The following is a 17,476-nucleotide window of genomic DNA, read 5'->3' on the forward strand; positions in this document are numbered from 1 at the left end:
TCCAATCTTGCAGCGGTAGTAAAGTCTGTTTTTGTTTATTTATTTTGGCCACATCTTTGCTCAGGACAACTTAACTGGAGTTTTGGTCCATTGTGCATGTTCAGGATGATGAGGGACGAGTGTGTGGATTAAAACCACAGACACAGAAAGAACATGCAAACTCCACAGGCAAGTGCTGTGAGGCAAGTGTGCAGCTTTATTTGAATAGGGATAGGGAATAGGGAATAGGTATGTTTCTCATTTTGCACACTAAGTTAACCTATTTCTAATCATGCGTTTACAGAACACAAATGGTAAAAAAAAATGTCTGTTCTTCCTTGGCTGGACACAAAAAGTGCTTTACATCAAGGAACCATTTACTCATTCACACTCACACCAGTGTACGCAGGCCACTGTCGAAACGATATACAAAGTGACAAAACATGAAATAAAAATGTAGTACAAACAATATCAATACATTAAGGTCTTTGAAAAGCACAGTTTCTCTTTTCCTTCAGGTAGAATTTCACACTTAAGTGTCAGTAAGACTGTCCAAAAGTTGCTATACGAGGGCCCTCTTGAAAACGAGACGGTGCATCTCAAGGGGTTATCCTCTCAGATGAATAAATCGGGTCCTTACACTTGCCACATTGAGCTCCTTGACGACATTACCCTAGTAGTTCTTCATGCACCCTTGAAGTTCTCAAAGTTAACTTTTTCTTTGTAAACATAGGGACAGGTCCTACCGGGTTCTTGTTCATACATTTTATGGCTCAGAAAAAGTTACCCTGTAGTGAGTATGACCTGTGTGACCTAAAGCAGGAACAACGGTCTTGGTGTGCATGAAATAAACTTTACATTATTATGGGTTATGACTTACTAAGACTCATATATAACTATGTATAACTATATAGTTATATAGTTATGTAATAGTTTGAAGGTGTGTGGATCATTCACCAGACATCTGGTGAAACAGCTTTTTAAAAGTAAACAGCTAGCTTATCAGCTAAACCCATTTGAGACCTACAGATTTCTTCTTCTGAGACACTGAAGAGGCACTAAGAGCCCCCCACGTTTGCAGCTCAGTGGAGGCGTCACAAGTCTACAGGAAACAAAAAAGGGACAAACAAAGAGGTATCCAGGCAAGACTCACAGCTAAGCCACACGTGCCTTCCATTGTTCTGGCTAATGGACGTTCACTGGAGAATAAAACAGATGAACTGCTAAACTTCCCAGAAGAGATGGTGAAAGACTGCTATGGGGCGGAGGGAGTGGAGGGAGCTGCGCAGGAGGAAGAGGAAGGAGGAGGTGGAGCTAACCAGTGCAGGACACCACGTTCTGAAACAGGGACAAACCCAGGAGGCTGTGCACTGTTTCAGAGGAGCAGAGGAGACTGAAGGCAGCCAGCCAGGTTAGCTCCGGGTGCTGCTGTCAGGTTGACCCGCAGTGGTGACACGCTCAGTCGCAGCGGCTCAGGACTAACACCTGAACACTATTTTGTTGTACGCTTGTACAATGACATTTTGACATTTGACATAATTGCTTCATTAGTTTTTCTGTTCACATACATTTTGCATTGCCTGTGTACACTTAAAAACCCTGCAATTGAACATGTGTTCAGATTGTTCATGTACAGTGGCGTTTACAGTAAAGGCCACAGTAAACGGCCTTTGGATTGACATTTTGCAAAACCTCACCCCAAAACGGTCATTGTCCAACCTTAGCATCTGTTGCAAACAGACATTCTCCAGTTGGATATCCTCCCATAGAAAATAATGGAGAGAGGCCTTTTTCTCCCCGTCCAATCCCAAAAAACAAGCTGGCAAATGCTGCCTGCTAACCTTTGAGCCAAGGTAAGACTTGTGTACCGCTGGAATATCTGGCATGTTTACTGTTTAAGTGCAACCCCCACCATAAGAGGCTGTCTCCTTGGGCATCTGTGAGCCACTACCCATACATCTTAAATCTGCAACTGAAGCCTACCATAAAAGTAGCACTTGAGTGTAGGGCACAGAGGGTTAAATTAAGCCTGTGTGGACACAGAGAATGAGGAAGCTGTAACTTCGATCTGGAGGATATCACACTGGTATTGCACCAAAAACAGCACGCACTTTTCCCCATTATGACATATGCTCAACTCCACTACTTGATGGAGCTGGCTAACATTTCTTGAGGGGATGGGGCTTTTGCGAAAGGTCAATTGAGCCTTGTCCTGCTCCTGTAATAGTAGTTGAGAATGTTGTTTCATTGGTAAATACTAAACATGACATTACATTAACCTTCCAGGATCAGTTATGGAGGACACTCATTTACAACTATGCACTGCAAGTTTGTCGCTTATTGAATAAGTAAGGTAACCGGAACAACACAGGAACAAGAGCAACACAGATGGAGAACGAGATGGAAGAGATCTGTAATTTGATAAATCACATGTCTGGGGAGATGGCTAAAGTCACCCAACAGCTGAAGAAGTTAATGCAACTTGTCTACAAGGTGAAGCTACGGCAGGATATCATTCATGAAAGCGATCGAACAATCAAGGATCTTAAGACGAGGATTGACAACTTGGAGCATTATACAAGGATGGATGAGGATATTATCACAGGTCTGAGTGTGAAACCTCGCTCCTACACCAGAGCCGCAGCACAAGGAAGAAATGTCAGCAAGGATGCCGAAGCAGCTGACCTGCAAACACTGCACAGCTCACTCGTGCAATTCACTTTCACATTCTTTCTTTATGAGATTCCCAAACTACATGCTTTCGCTATGCACCCCAATATAACATGACAAAATGTTAAAATATTACCTATTGCTGAGTATGAACCAAAGGCTCTATGGACTTATTGTCCCTTAACTTGGCCATGTCCCATTACAGAAGGGCAACCAGGCTGGACCTCAGTCTAATTAAAAACTCCAGGGGGTGTTCCCAGGCTGCAGTAAACAGAGTCTAAAGTCGAGCAGATGTGTGAGATGCAAACTGCTCCTCACTTAAATGTACTGTTCGCTAATGACCGTCTGTAGTGTGCCTTCCTCAGCACTTTAACACTTCTAAAACATTAGCTGTATTCATGAAAATAGTGTTTTAAATGTGCTTCAGCAATATTGTTTGACAGTAAAGTAATAGATATTTTCCCTTGGAGTAGCACGTCCAACCGTTGAATGTACATTCATTTAGTTTACTTGGTGACTGTATAGAAAATCTGTCCACATCTCACAATATTGCAATCAAGAACAGAGCAGTTTGTTAATTTTATTTAAAGCAAGAGACCATATCTTTTACATACAAATAAAAATACTTGTGATTCATTCATTGTCAGGTAAAAACAACACGTTTTCTTTCACATTACAGGACAGAGAATGTTTTTTAAGTCTCTTCACAAGCTTATACCAAAGTTCATCTCAGACTTGTTAGAGCCATATGAACCATCTCGGGCTCTGAGAACCACATGGGCCCCCAAAGTCAAGACTCATCACAGTGAGGCTGTGTTTCAGTTTTACTTCTTCCAGAAGATGTGCAGGCCTCAACTCTGACAATGTTCAAATCAAGGCTGAAAACAGTTATTTTTCGCTGTGCATATATAACTGAAAGTATGTTATTTGCACTTCAACTTTTAATGTAATGAATGAATTATTAGCCTATAAAGGCTATGGATTGATTTTATCTGGCTTCTAGTAATTTTATTTATTTATTTATTGGTTTATTTGGCTGGGACCGTGCATGCTAATGAACACTCATGCATGTACACACGCCACACTGGAAGTTAGCCCATGGGCTAATTTCCATCCATCCACAATTTCCATTATGTAACTGTGAAGCACTTTGAAGTGTGCTCGACAAACTTGTCTTGCCAGGACCGGCTCTGGGCATGGGTGAATCAGGCGAGGGCAAGGCGCCAAATTGTGCATTACATTTTTCCATTTGCCTTATTTACTAGATCATGAACTTGCTGTTCTGACTAACTACAAAGTTAGGAATAGTGCAGGCATACTTGTTTATCTTGCGCTGCAAGCTGGGTTGTTGCTTGATCTGAATTTATTTGCACTGCAATTTGGCTTTCCCTCCGTACATATTGTACATACATACAGAGGTGGGTAGAGTTGCCAAAATATCAAGTAAGAGTAATAGTACTTTGAAACAATTTTACTCAAGTAGAAGAATAAAAGAGTAAAAAAGTACCTGGAGAAATTTTTGCTTGAGTACTGTGACTTTACAGAGTAACCTGTTGAGGGTAAAAGTCTGATTTATGTTTTAGTTGTAACATAAATTATAAGAAACAAAACATGAAACGTGATCATGGTTTGATCATATTTTCAAAGAAAATACCACATAAAGCATCAAAAGAAATAATTTCTGAAGAATTAAGTAACAAAACACAAATTTGTGTCAAAATGAAGATTTGTCACTAAAAAATGTACACACAGTGGCATAAGAATGCATGGCTTTTTTTTGTAGTAAGAGTACAGATACTTCATTTTACTTTATTTTTAAGTGCTGTATGGAAAAAACTGCTTGCAAAAACTATTATTTCAAAACTCTGCATACATACATAAATACATACATACGGTACATACATACGTACATGCATGCATACATACATATATATACACGCACACGCACATGCACACGCACACGCACACGCAAACGCACACACACACACACACACACACACACACACATACATACATACATATATATACACCCACACACACACACACACACACACACATATACATACATACATACATGCATTCTCAATCATAACTCTTTTTAATAGTATTGTATTATTTTAGAAGTAGTATTGGAATTAGTACTAGTACAATTAGTAGTACTAGTAGTAGTAGTAGTACTAGTAGTAGTAGTAGTAGTAGTAGTAGTAGTAGTAGTAGTAGTAGTAGGATACTAGTCGCAGTAGTAGTAGTAGTAGTAGTTGTATATTGAGTTTTGACCATTTAAATTGTCCGTCTCGCGCTTCCGTATACGGAAATGTGAACACGGAAGAGAATTTGTAAACAAAAAGTGACAATCATCTTTAAACAGAAGTACAGCCTTTAATTTGTTCGAAAGGCTCTTCATTAGGTTGGTAAGTGTTTACCTCCCATGTCGCGTTACAACTGGGGTTTTACTTCAATTGTGTACGGTGAAATATTATTGAAAAACACAAGGATTTGTTATGTAATCGTCAGCATTATCTGGTAGGCTAACAAGATAGCATTACGGCTAACGGTAAGAGATTGTAGTTATGAGTTATTGCGCAGTATGTGCTCTGGTAATATTTCTCAGATGTCTTACTTATTTCAAGTTAACACTTCTTTCAAGCAGCCAGGGGAACGTTTTCGATGATAAAATAATATTATCACAACTTATCTGCTAAGTGTGATCGTATTTACTAATATTACTGACTGCAAAATAGAACGGAATCGCTATTCAAAATGTTGCGATTAACAAATCGTAAAGAATGGAATTGTTTCATTTTCGGCTTTACAATATCCCCTGCAAACAAACAAATGTTTTTTCTCCATGGGGTTTAATCAGCTAACCCTGCAGTTAAGCCAACATCTACATACATGTTCTCAAATGCATGTGATTCTAGTTAGTAAGTTAGTAGTGTTGAAGTCTTCTCTCAAATATCTTACTGGACTGGGTTGATTAGTTGAGCACATTTCGCTTCTATCTTTAGAATCTTCTCTTGTCAAATGTCATACACTCTAGGGATACACTCTACACTCTAGAATGCAACTTTTCACCTTAGTCACGATGATGAAGGTTATGATTTCCATTCAATTCTATACATTTTATGTTGAAGAAGAAATACAAATTATATATTTTTTTCAAATTGTATATTAAAAAAACAAACATTCTAGTGCAAAATAGTATAGAACAATTCAATATTATTTACAATTGTTGCATCCCCTAGTACACTCCATTGAAGGTACACTCCCACAAGCTAGAGGCCCATCTAAACTTTGCCAACTCCTGAAGGGAGTGACCAGAACTGTCATAACCACACCTAGTATTTCTTAACTTACACTAAACAAAAATCACAATTGTATATTTTCCTCAAAGTGCAGCGCTACAAATCACATTATTATTATTGTTATTATTATTATTATTATTATTATTATTATTATTATTATTATTATTATTATTATTATTATTATTATTATCACTATTATTATATTATATTATACATGTTCATGGTAAGGGCTTCTTGTAACCGGAGGGTTAGAAACCGCAGGTGGACACTGGTCATCAATGAATGTGGACTGTGAATGTGTTCGTGGTTCCTAGATGTAATGCAGTGGTTCCCAAAATCTGGGTCAGGACCACTTGGCTCACGGGACACTGAGGTGGGGATGATTTCAAGACAATATTTTTTTAATTCATAACTTGACAGCTGAGTTTGTTCCCGCTGTCGCACAAACCTTGTGATCACTGCTGCTCAGGCTGTTGCAGGTGCCTTTCTCGCGAGGCGATGTGACTGAGTTCAGGCTGCAGAGAAGGTTTTGTATTTTAATTTTGTTAAATTACGGGATAGTACTAAAATACGAGAAGACGGTGGGGAGCAGGAGATGTATTATAGTAGCCAATACAGCTGCTAGCCTATAGGCTATATATATATAAATACAATAAAAAGTTGGACTTTCTTGGTTAAATAAAGGTCAAATAACATCATAATAATAAAAAAAAAAAACTACTAGAAGGTGAATTTATAGCCTATGGAAAGGATGTCACTTTCTGTTTGCTGTAGGCAATCGCACAGTAAGAAAAAACAACCTTTGCAAATATTGTGCAGCAGTTGACTTTGTCTTGGTTTTACTTTTTATAGTTCACCTCAACTGCCATCACGTTTGTGTCAGAAGATTCCATTCATCATCGAGGCTGTCAGGGACTACTGCAGCCATGTCGAGGAAGCAGACCCTAAAACCTGCCCGAAGTAACAAGAGGAGTGAGCTAGAGCGCAAGAGAGACGAGAGGGCAGCACGTCGCGCAATCGCCAAAGACCGCAAAAACAAAGGCCAAGACGTAGATGATGGAGCGGAGTTTCTCAGCTTCTCTAATCAGCTTCAGGCTCTGGGACTGAAGCTCAGAGAGGTTCCTGGAGATGGGTAAGAGAAACACTTTTTCATTTGAATATGCTATATTCTACGCCTATGGTTGTGAAAGACTCTGGAGTGTGGTAGCGGCATAAATATTTTGACTGGAGAGAAGGGGGTTTGTATTGTGCAAGATAATGAGAGACTCACTGTGTTATGATAGGCAGGTGCTGTAAAAATGTGCCAAATAAATCGCAAAGAAAGTAGAGGAGCGGCTGAAGCACAAACAAAAAGGCTTTTGCTAAAATGTGAATTGTTTTTAAAGCTTTCTGAAAAAGTCGTTATCAATCTGGCTTCCTCCAATTTGTCCTAATTTCTACCACGCATTAAACAGCCACATTACTCTCTAAACTAAAGATGCTAACAGTGTGTGTGTCTGTGTTTTTACAGGAACTGTCTGTTCCGAGCTCTGGGCGACCAGCTGGAAGGTCATTCCCGCGCTCACCTCAGACTCAGGCAGGAGACTGTGGACTACATGAAGTCACACCGACAAGACTTTGAGCCCTTTGTGGAGGATGACGTTCCCTTTGAGCAGCACTGTGAGAACACCACCCACTGACTGACAGCACAGCACAGAAATACATGCACTTGAAATATTATTAGATACATGTGTCCTTTTACAGTAATGCTGCGTCCATACCAAAGGCGTTTTGGGGCCTCCAAAGCGTCAGGTTTACATTTAAAATACATGGAGGACGCGCCTCCGGGGGGCGTCAAGATGTCCCGCAGCGCGTCACGCGCCTCCTCTGCGGAGCGTTTTGGGGTTTTTCGCGCTTGGCGAGCGTTTGACGCGCCTCCAGGGCGTCGAGCGCGGCCGACGCTCGAGTTGGGAAATGTTGAACTTTTTGGCGAAATTCGCGAGCGTCGACCAATCAGGAGCTTTCTCCCCATAGTGACGTACGTTGTAGCTGAGCCACCGGGGCAGATCCTACACCGGCCCCACAGATGTAAACAAGTCACAAGTCACGGAGCTTTAGCTTCTTTGTGAACCGGAGCTACAGCAGCTCTGGGACTTTTAGAAAGACACACATCAGTGCTTCTTTATCAGTGCTTCACGCATTTGTGGTTTATTGCAGACTTTTAATCAACAATGAGATGTAGCAGGTGTATTTTTCAGGCAACAGCTACTTCCAAGATGCTACGAACAGACTCTGAGCTGACGCGCGGCCAGAGCGTCTGACGCTCGGTGACATTTGTGACGAGCGTCTGACTTCAATAAGCACGGGCGTCCAACAACGGGCGTGACGCGCGTTTTTGACGCCCAAATCGAGTTTGGTGTGGACGGAGCATAAGAAACTCTACCATCAATGGAAGTATATAAAAATAAAAGTGTTTTTCTTTTAAACTCTAGTGTGCTGTACATAATACTAAACATGAGAAGTGTTCAGTATTTCATGCAAGATTTCACAATGCACTTTATCCACAAAAAAAGTGTTAGAAGTTAACATCATAAAACTGTTTTACAGTGTCCAACCTGTCCCAGCCTGGAACTTTTGCTGGAAATGATGCAATTGTTGCCTTTGCTCGCAGCCAACAAATTAAAGTGGTAATTCACCAACTCAACACACCGCTCTGGGAGGTGAGCACATACTCCTGCGCATCATCAAATGTACTGTATTTGCAAACCGACAATAATCAAATCTTTTTTTCTTTCACAGATAAACGGCTCAGACAAGCTGCTTTGTAGAGAACTGCACATCGCCTACCGGTATGGAGACCATTATGACAGCGTGAGGAAGGTTGGGGACAACACAGAGAGTCCTGCTCAGCTGCGTATAGAGGTAGAAACAGTATTTTATTAAGTTAAACCAGCGCAAACTAGAAAGAACACTTGACTTGTCATTAATTACAGTCGTTAGAATAGGACAATTAATGGATTTGCAATTAGGTTGTGGTACTTTTGCCTTCTATAGTTTGTTACATGTGAATAATGCCGAACTTCTTTCTCATTTCTGTTGTTTGCTGTTTTCAGAATCTACAGAGGGGTCAGAAGCGCGAGTTTGGGGATGGTCAGAGAGAAGGACAGAAGAACAGTTCACCTTCGGATGAAGAAAATGTTATCATTAACTCTTTCAGAAGCCGAGGAAAACCAGGTAAGAGCTGGTGTACTTTAAAGAGTAACTAAACACCAAATCCACTTTTTTTTGCTGATAAACGGTCTAAATGGTTGTTGAATAGAGTTAGCTACATGTCCCAGTCAATATGTTGACATTTGGTGCAAACTTGTTCAAAATCTCACTTTTCTGTCTAAAACCGCAGGGTTAGCGCCTCTACTGGTTTCACGCAGCAACTACATTTGATATTTTGTGGTTGGAGGAGAGTGAGTCCACGGCATCCAGTTCTGCCCGTGGTTCTGCCTCTGTGCCTCTGTGGCCCCGCCCACACACGCCTCCGCCTCCGTCACGTAGCAACCAGGACACGCGTCGCGCAGTTAAACCAGTAGATGGCGCCCCTGCGATGCTCACACTTCGGCTGAGGTGGTGTAGAGGAATAAATCCCTTAGAAAAGCGACTGTGCGATGCTCTCTCTCTGTTCGCAGTCACTGACAGCGAGCGAGTAGTCTACCAGCGGCGATTCTTTTTTTTTTTTTTTTTTCGTAGGATAGTTGCTACTAGTGATGCGCGGGTTGCGGGTTCCACCGTCGTCTTTACAGCAGGTTTTTGGCGTAAATATACGTCGGATTTTCATAAAACAAGCAGCGTTTTGCAGCTTGTGATCCAGAGAACGCTTTTGTGGAGCTCATGTCTCCTATTTTCCACCGTATGTGCGACTGTGTGTGACTTCGCGTTAGGCCGACCTGTGCTCTCTTCCTCTCTCCCTCTTGCCAGCGGTCTTCGGAGGGAGAGAAAGCGAGAGCGCGCGCGATGACACGCCGGTACTGTTCATACGGATCATATTTGTAACGCGTAATATTTAATGCTTGTAAAAATAGAACAACGTTGCGGGGCGGGCTGGGTCGGGTTAGAACCTGCTCCAAATGCGGGACCCGCGGGTTGAACAAAAACCCTGACCCGCGCATCACTAGTTGCTACATCAAGCAATCACAAGTCATGAGAATGTACCAACTCTCCTACGAAAAAATAAACCTTGCGCACAGTGGTGACAGCGGTAACAGCAGTCTGTCAGTCCTGTCAGATCTAGGGGCTTGGTCTGAGACTGTCAACAGAGCAGAACCCGCCCACACACTCACCCCCCTCGTCTCCCCCAAAGCCTCCGAGACCACCCCTTTCTCAGCTCTTTTTGACTTCTGTTTGTGGGTGGGGAAAGGCTCTGCCACGCCCGTTTAGTTGCACTTTAAAGGTCCTATATCATGCAAAATCGACTTTTTAGAGCTTTTAGCCATGTTGTTATGCTATTTCCTTATCAAAAACACCCCCAGAGTGGTTTGCGGCTTCATTCACGCAGCTCTCAGTAATCCTCCTGAATCCTGCTCTCTGAGCAGCTGCGCCTCCCTCTCCTGGTGAACGACTGAGTGTTCAGTTGTGTCGTAACAGCGGAACGGAAGGGCTCGACGTCTGTAATGTAATGTCTTAATTCTATGCTTACGGACGGATTTTAATTTGTAAAACAGCTTTTTCATTATTTCTATCGTAAGAGAGAAACAAAGAGAGAAAAAAAGTGAAGGAAAAAAAAAAAAAAAAAGGATGTGCCCGAGGTTCTTCCAGGTCACCTGTGGCCAAAACAAACGCACCCCTGAGCGTCTGAACAGATCAGTCATGTTTGCGCTGCAGCTGAAGATGGAGCTTGTTATACCTGGACACACCTGTTCTTTATTCTTAATTAACGATAATGTCACGGACGGAGAAAAAGAAGCGCGTTTGGCTACGAGGACGGAAGTTTATTCAACCTTTTTCAAGCAGAGGCCACTCTTCATCAGAAGTGTTTTTTTTCACCGGGATTCAGCGACTATCACCAAAATATTGTTTTTCTGTGACTGTCTCTGGTGGATGTTTGGTGAACCTTCGCCTGAACCAAAGTGGATTAACTTTAATAACCAACGCAAGTCCCATAATGTAAACAGCGATGGACCAGAGTGGTGACTCAGTCCAAACGCGGGTTAGCTTGTGTGTTAGCATATTAGCTTGTGTGTTAGCCATTTATGAAGCTGTGTTGCAGATGTCAACTCCGTATAACTGCATCGTGAAGCAATTTCACTTATTGCTGTTTATTTATATTACGGTAAAGTATGTGCGGAGAGAGGGGGGCGGAGTTAACTGAATCGAAGCGTTTTGTCTTCCGGGTTTGAAAAATACCTCCAGAAAACACTTATATTTATCACAAAAATTAGTGCTCCATAATGGTAGAGGTACAATATATCATATACATGCCTATACTTAACTTTGGAATGGCTAAAATAGCATGATATAGCTCCTTTAACTGCATTGTAATCCTGTTTTATGCATATCATGTCAACATGTTTGTGTGCAGGAGATGAGGAAAACTTGCTTCAGCTGAGTGCTGCTACAATAAACGCTGAGTGGTTGTTGGGCTCAATGAATGCCCAGGGCTGCCAGTGCTCCTCTGGCTCTTGTTCAAACTGCACGAACACACCCTCTGAAGAAAGTGAGCCTAAACAACCAGCAGAGGGCAACAATGCACAAAAACCCAAGGCAAGCCACACATGTTTTCTAGACATCTTAAAAGTGCATTGTGCAAAAGACGCCTGCACAACCCCAAAAGAAATGCATGCCACCAGTCAGTAATTTTTGAGGGTAGCTTATCTTCCAGAAGATGTCCAGTGGCAACATTAAGATTTGTGAATATATAAAATTTAGTCGGTCATATATTTTCTACTGACACAAAAAACTTCTCGCTGATTTTGTAGGTGTCAAATAAGCAGCGGAAAGAGCAGCAGCGATTGGAAAAGAAGCGGCGCCAGGAGGAGCGCCATCGGCAAAAGGTTCTCCAGAGCAAAGGGCTGCAAGATCAGAACCAGAACTTACCGGACACTGTAACATTAGTACCAGCTCTTAACACTCTGAGTCTATAGACCATCACAGCAGCTTCAGCGATCAGTGGCTACAACCCACTACATTTTGCACATCTTAGTCGCTCTTAATGACTTTTCCTAAAGAGAACCCAGTTTTCACTGAAAACAGTATCAACGTGCCTGCTAACTACGAGTGCAAGGATGAATGTATGTTTTTTTTGGCTGGTGATGGTACCTTTTATGCCTTTTTAAGCCAGGGTCCTTGCTTTACTGTGCAGATAATTATGGGCAGCCATTATTTCTACTTGCCACCAAGGTATTATGTTCTTGTTTCTTGTCTTGTTTTTTTGTTTTTTTTGTTATGTGATCTTTATTTTCTGAATGCTTCAGGAAAGGGGGGAAAAAAGTCCAGCATCCCCTTAAATGGCAATAATTGGTAGGAATAACTTAGTTATATTTGTTAATATTTTACATATACTGTCCATATTCAGTAAAAAAGCATATGAAAATTGCACTTGCTTTTATTTTTCTGCCCACCCACGTTCAGAAGGGCCGCTGTTCTGCCATGAAAAGGGTTCATGTGCCGTTTCACATAACACACGATTTCTCCATTAATCTTCAAATATGACCCATATGCAATAACACCATAGTTATAAAAGATGCAAAGTCAAGCTATTGATAAATATAAATTAACTTTTTGTCAGAATTAAATGATAAAAGTGAAAGATCAGATGATCTCCAATTGTAAAAAATATTCTATACAATGTATTCATTAATTCCAGCTTTAACTAGCCCCCTTTGATCTGGCTAGCCCCTTCAGGTTGGAAAAATCTTTGTTGAAAATCACTGTGACCCGCAAAAGGAATACCTTTTGGACTGGACTGACTGAGCAATTTGAGACATCCATGTGGTCCTCAGAAGAAATGTTGGCCCATAGGAGCACCCAGAACTGGATAATGAACCATGAAGTAGGTCACACTCTAAGCAATGGCACCTTCCTGTGACACCATAGTCATACCAAGGTCCATTTGAATGTGACAATGAAATGCATGTTATGCATTGTAACTGTATTGATTGATAACCTTAATTGTCCCCAATGGGGAGGTTTGCCTTGGCCTCATTGCTCACAACTGCCACACATACATACAACCATTCATATAAAACAATTCAGTTAGTCAGTTACCACCAACACATCACAATAAGGCAATAAAGTTCAGTTAGTTATGGCAGCCTCTACACCTGCTCTTTCCCCTTTCGTTTATTTCAGAGACACAGAATATGGGTGGATTGAGCTTGTATCTTGCTCTTGAAACTGTGTACCTATCTGCCTGATGGGAGAATTTCATATTCACCGTTCAGAAAATGTGACGGATTCTCAATGATTTTCTGAGCTTGGATGTGAACAGAGCTTTCAAAAATGTCTTTCATGCACGGAAAATCTTTTGTGTTCAGCTTCCTGGCCCTACTACTAAGACTAAGACCTAAGACTCTCCAGAATGGCATTGTAGAAGTGAGACAACGTTTCTGTGCTCACACTGACCAGACACTCTTCTTAAGTAGTGGAATCTTTGGGACAGTTTAGAACACAGATGCTCAATGTGCATATCCATTTGAGCAGGTCGTCAATGTGCACACCCAGATACTTGCAGGATTTGGCCGCTCAATTCCTATTGCTCTGGGATCAAACATAACCTCTTTTGTTTTGACCGCATTTAGTGACAAGTGGTGTACCATTGGAGTGGACTGACAGCTCGACATTTGCCCAAATTAGTCCAACTTTAAAAAAACAGGGCAAATTCAATCACACTCTTTGCATTCAGTTTCATAAAGAAAGTATTTTATTGAAATAGCATTAAAAAAGTACAAGTTTCAAGTACAAATATTTACAGCACATCCTCATTCTGAGAAATACTCAAACAACTAGCAAATAGTTCTTTCCTTCAGCCTCACCATGACATCTGTCTCACGTTACGTCTTCTCCATACAGAATGTTCATACTATTCCAGTCTGGTGAATGCTTCTCTTGCTCTAAAAGTCCTGCTGAATGTTCTCCTTGTTCTCCTCTCCTTGCTGCTGTTTGAGTTGAACCACTTCATTCTCCAGCTGAACAATGGCCCGTTCAATCTCGTAGTTTTTACTGACCAGAGACACCCAGCTTAAGAGAGATGGCAAATCAAACGTCAGACAAACAATAACAGTAAATACAAGAGAAATATAGACAAATTAACACACTTTGATTCCAATTCACGCAATTTAGCTCCTCCGGTCAGCTGGTCATTCTTCCTCTGCCAGTTTAGGTCTTGAATTTGCTTCCTGCAAAGATTAAGTTTCAAGTTTAATGGTTTTGTATAGCCCAATATCACAACAGAAGTCGCCTCACAGGGCTGCACCAAACATTAAGGCAATAAAACAGAGCAATAAATATGACAATTAAAAGTTCAGGTTACATGAATATGTATAAATGGATTATGACATTTTAATGTAAAAAAAAAAAAAAAAATCAAAATTCCAACCTGAACTTTTGTAGTTCCTTTTGGGCAATCTCAATCATAAAGGCCAGGTTACTTGAAAAAAAGAAGAAAAAAAAAGAAAAGAAGGATAAAACATTAATCTTAGAAGAAAACAACATTCCTGAAAAATCTATGACTTACTCATTGTAGAATTTCCAGGCATTTGTTCCATACTGTGACATGATCTCAAGGTTCTCAATACGAATAGCCTGATGTTCCAGCTGAGCCATGGAGTTGTTGACACACTCCTGCCATGCTGTAATGTCATTCTTCTGACCTGAAGAAGGCGCCGGCAACTCATACCTGTATAGTGATTGCAGATGAAATTTTTTGTTATTATGAACATAACCATTTAAGATGTGTCAACTTATACCGTTTCATGCTCAGAAGCTCCATGGGCTGTCGAGTTGCTAGTCTCTCAAATTCATTCTTCATAATTTCTGTCTAAAGGACACAGAAAGAAAAATACAAAAGTTAGAATCGTGCAAGTGTGTGATTCTAAAATCTTATCTTTTAGGTTCCCAGAATGCAATTAGATTAGGTGCTATCCTGGTTTAAAAATGGTTTACACCCAGTTCGAGATGATTCAGTCCAATTTAGGTCTATTTACGACCCGTTTTAGCCTCGAATTGGTCTATTGTATTGGGAACATTAACATGCACTGTTCTAAACAAAATTAAAGTTTTACAGTGCATGTTTAACAATGTAAAGAAAAAAAACAACTAATATCTTGACACAACATTATAGTAATAATGCGATATACTTCGAATGCAGAGAAGTCAGGTGTAGGCAGGTAGCTCAGGTAGTTCTTGGTGGGTCTGTATCTTCTGGTTTCTTCTTCTACCAGAGCAGCAGCCTATTTATAAACAGTGTAATGAGAATTCGACATTCAATCGACATTCGATGGCAAAAAGAAAGAACAGAGCATGTCAACATTTTGTCCACATAGATGATTTAAGCTCAAGCAAGAGTGACTAGTTTTTTGTTTGTTTGTTTTTTAGAGGAGGATAAGGATAAATTGGGGTGACAAATTGTGGCAGTAATTGAAAGGCATGTATTGTGTCCCATACAGACAATACACTCAAGCTACCCTGAATCACAGAAGTTCCAGATGCACTGTTAATAACATTACTGTTTAGTTGTCCCAGTGGTGATAGTGGTAAGTTTGCCTTCATTATGATTCATTTCAGCCCTACGAAGTTAAAGGGGGGGTATTATGCAAAATCGACTTTTTGAAGCTTTGCATCATGCTATTATGTCATTCCCTCACTAAAAACATGCCTGAAGTGTTGCCTTGGCACATTCACGTATTTTAGAGTAATCTGTAAAAACTCTGATGGCAGCCATTTTAGGGATAGGTTTGCCTGAGTCCTCCTAGGAACGCCCCCACCTCCTGGACACGCCTCCGACCTTTCGTCACCAGCCGAGTAACCAACCACTGCTCCTCAGCAGAACCCCCTCCCCACTGATGCCACAGACAGCATGTGGAGGGGGCGTGTCGGAAAGGGTCAGAGGTTCTTAAAGAGACAGAGGCCTATTTCAAGACATTCGCTACAGCCATTTTGAGAGAGCAATTTTATACAAGGCAGTTATTCTAATTTACTGCAGTTACAGACCAACAAAAGGTTTCATCATCATTGTAGTGTGATATAGACTGGTGCTATGTGATTGAAAAAAAGCATAAAACCCCCTCTTTAAGTATACTTGTAAGAATGCTTTTGGAGTTACTGTGTTATAACGTTTCAGCTTTCAAAGTCGGCCTTTTAAATGTGCATTATGGAACGTTTTTAACATATTTCAACAAAAGAAAGAGATATTTGTGCGTAATTTCTATTTGTGTCACCCAATGGCTCTATGGATGGTTACTTAGCCCATCGTCTATACTTCACGGTGGCCACTAGGACGCTCCACGAGACACATCCTACCAGAAACTCTCAAAACAACTCATCTTTGAGCACCATGAGTGGGTAGCATGCGGGATCACTGAAAGGTAACTACACATAATAAAAGGTTTTGTCACAAAGAAAAAAAGTTACAAAATGCACATTTAAGCCTTGTGCTCAGTTTGTTGATGGAATGAAACCCGTGAGCTAGTTAGCATGTGGCGGCTAACGCTGTTCTGCAAGTCTTAACTCACCGCCTCTCTGATTCCCGCTGCGTCATAACCCTGGTCAAAGTACGGCAGGGCGTCTACGAACACCTCTCCAGCTACAGACGCTGTCCCGGCCATTTCTGTTCCCTTATACCACTCTCAACAGAAGATCAAGTCGCTCTCATTCACGTATGATCTCCAGGCGGCGGATTGAACTGCACAGAGAAATACATCCGGTTCAATTTGTGATCGTATTAGGACACCTAGCGGACATAAAGGCTATTACAAAAACATTTAGTTTGTTTGCCGAGCGTGCGCAGCCCTAAATGACAGAACATTTTTGACTTTAACACTAAAAAACGTTGGACAAGGGAGTGGAAATAAGTGAAATTCGCATAAAAGTGAAGAAAACTCAGCCTACACATTTAATAGATTTGATAGGCTTAGGCTATATCTATGGTTTGATTTTAGAATTTGTGACTGCATTTCAAGCCAAGGACCTTCTTCCTGTATGGCAATAAACCACTGCGCCGCGGTTAACCATCTCACATTATACCTGCATCACAAGACCACAGAGAAGCACATTGTCACTATACGGGATATTTATCATCAAATTTGTAGGCTAAAGAGGTCACAAATAGGCGAGAGCAGTGTTGGTTGTCGCAGGTGCTGGTTGTCACGCTCATCATGCTGTATCTCAGTCAGCAGGGGGTGCTATACATTTCTTTGGAGTAAAATATTCAACAACATTGTCAAATATCTTCTGTCAAAATATTCTAGCAGAAAAACGTTCAACATTGGATTGAAGGGATCTGAAAAAACGGTTGCCAAAAGAGTTAGTTTATTGATGTATAGTCATTTTAAATATAT

At 41.0% G+C, this 17,476-nt stretch overlaps 2 protein-coding genes across 2 annotated transcripts; one reads left to right on the forward strand and one right to left on the reverse strand.

Annotated features, from left to right (window-relative positions):
- Positions 1 to 4,956: 4,956 nt before the first annotated feature.
- Positions 4,957 to 12,334, forward strand: otud3 (OTU deubiquitinase 3). Its single transcript, XM_079557785.1, has 8 exons — positions 4,957 to 5,060; positions 6,807 to 7,086; positions 7,465 to 7,613; positions 8,541 to 8,653; positions 8,733 to 8,855; positions 9,047 to 9,167; positions 11,503 to 11,684; positions 11,900 to 12,334. Exons 2-8 carry the CDS (start codon positions 6,881 to 6,883, stop codon positions 12,062 to 12,064), a joined length of 1,059 nt encoding a protein of 352 aa, XP_079413911.1. The 5' UTR covers positions 4,957 to 5,060; positions 6,807 to 6,880; the 3' UTR covers positions 12,065 to 12,334.
- Positions 12,335 to 13,562: 1,228 nt separating this feature from the next.
- On the reverse strand, positions 13,563 to 16,845 carry bcas2 (BCAS2 pre-mRNA processing factor). The gene is made up of 7 exons (XM_079557777.1): positions 16,652 to 16,845; positions 15,278 to 15,370; positions 14,888 to 14,958; positions 14,656 to 14,817; positions 14,518 to 14,568; positions 14,237 to 14,317; positions 13,563 to 14,159 (listed from the first exon to the last, which is right to left on the reverse strand). Exons 1-7 carry the CDS (start codon positions 16,742 to 16,744, stop codon positions 14,033 to 14,035), a joined length of 678 nt encoding a protein of 225 aa, XP_079413903.1. The 5' UTR covers positions 16,745 to 16,845; the 3' UTR covers positions 13,563 to 14,032.
- Positions 16,846 to 17,476: the final 631 nt, after the last annotated feature.

This window comes from Gobius niger (genome assembly GCF_951799975.1).
Source record: "Gobius niger genome assembly, chromosome: 6".
Lineage (NCBI taxonomy): Eukaryota > Metazoa > Chordata > Actinopteri > Gobiiformes > Gobiidae > Gobius > Gobius niger.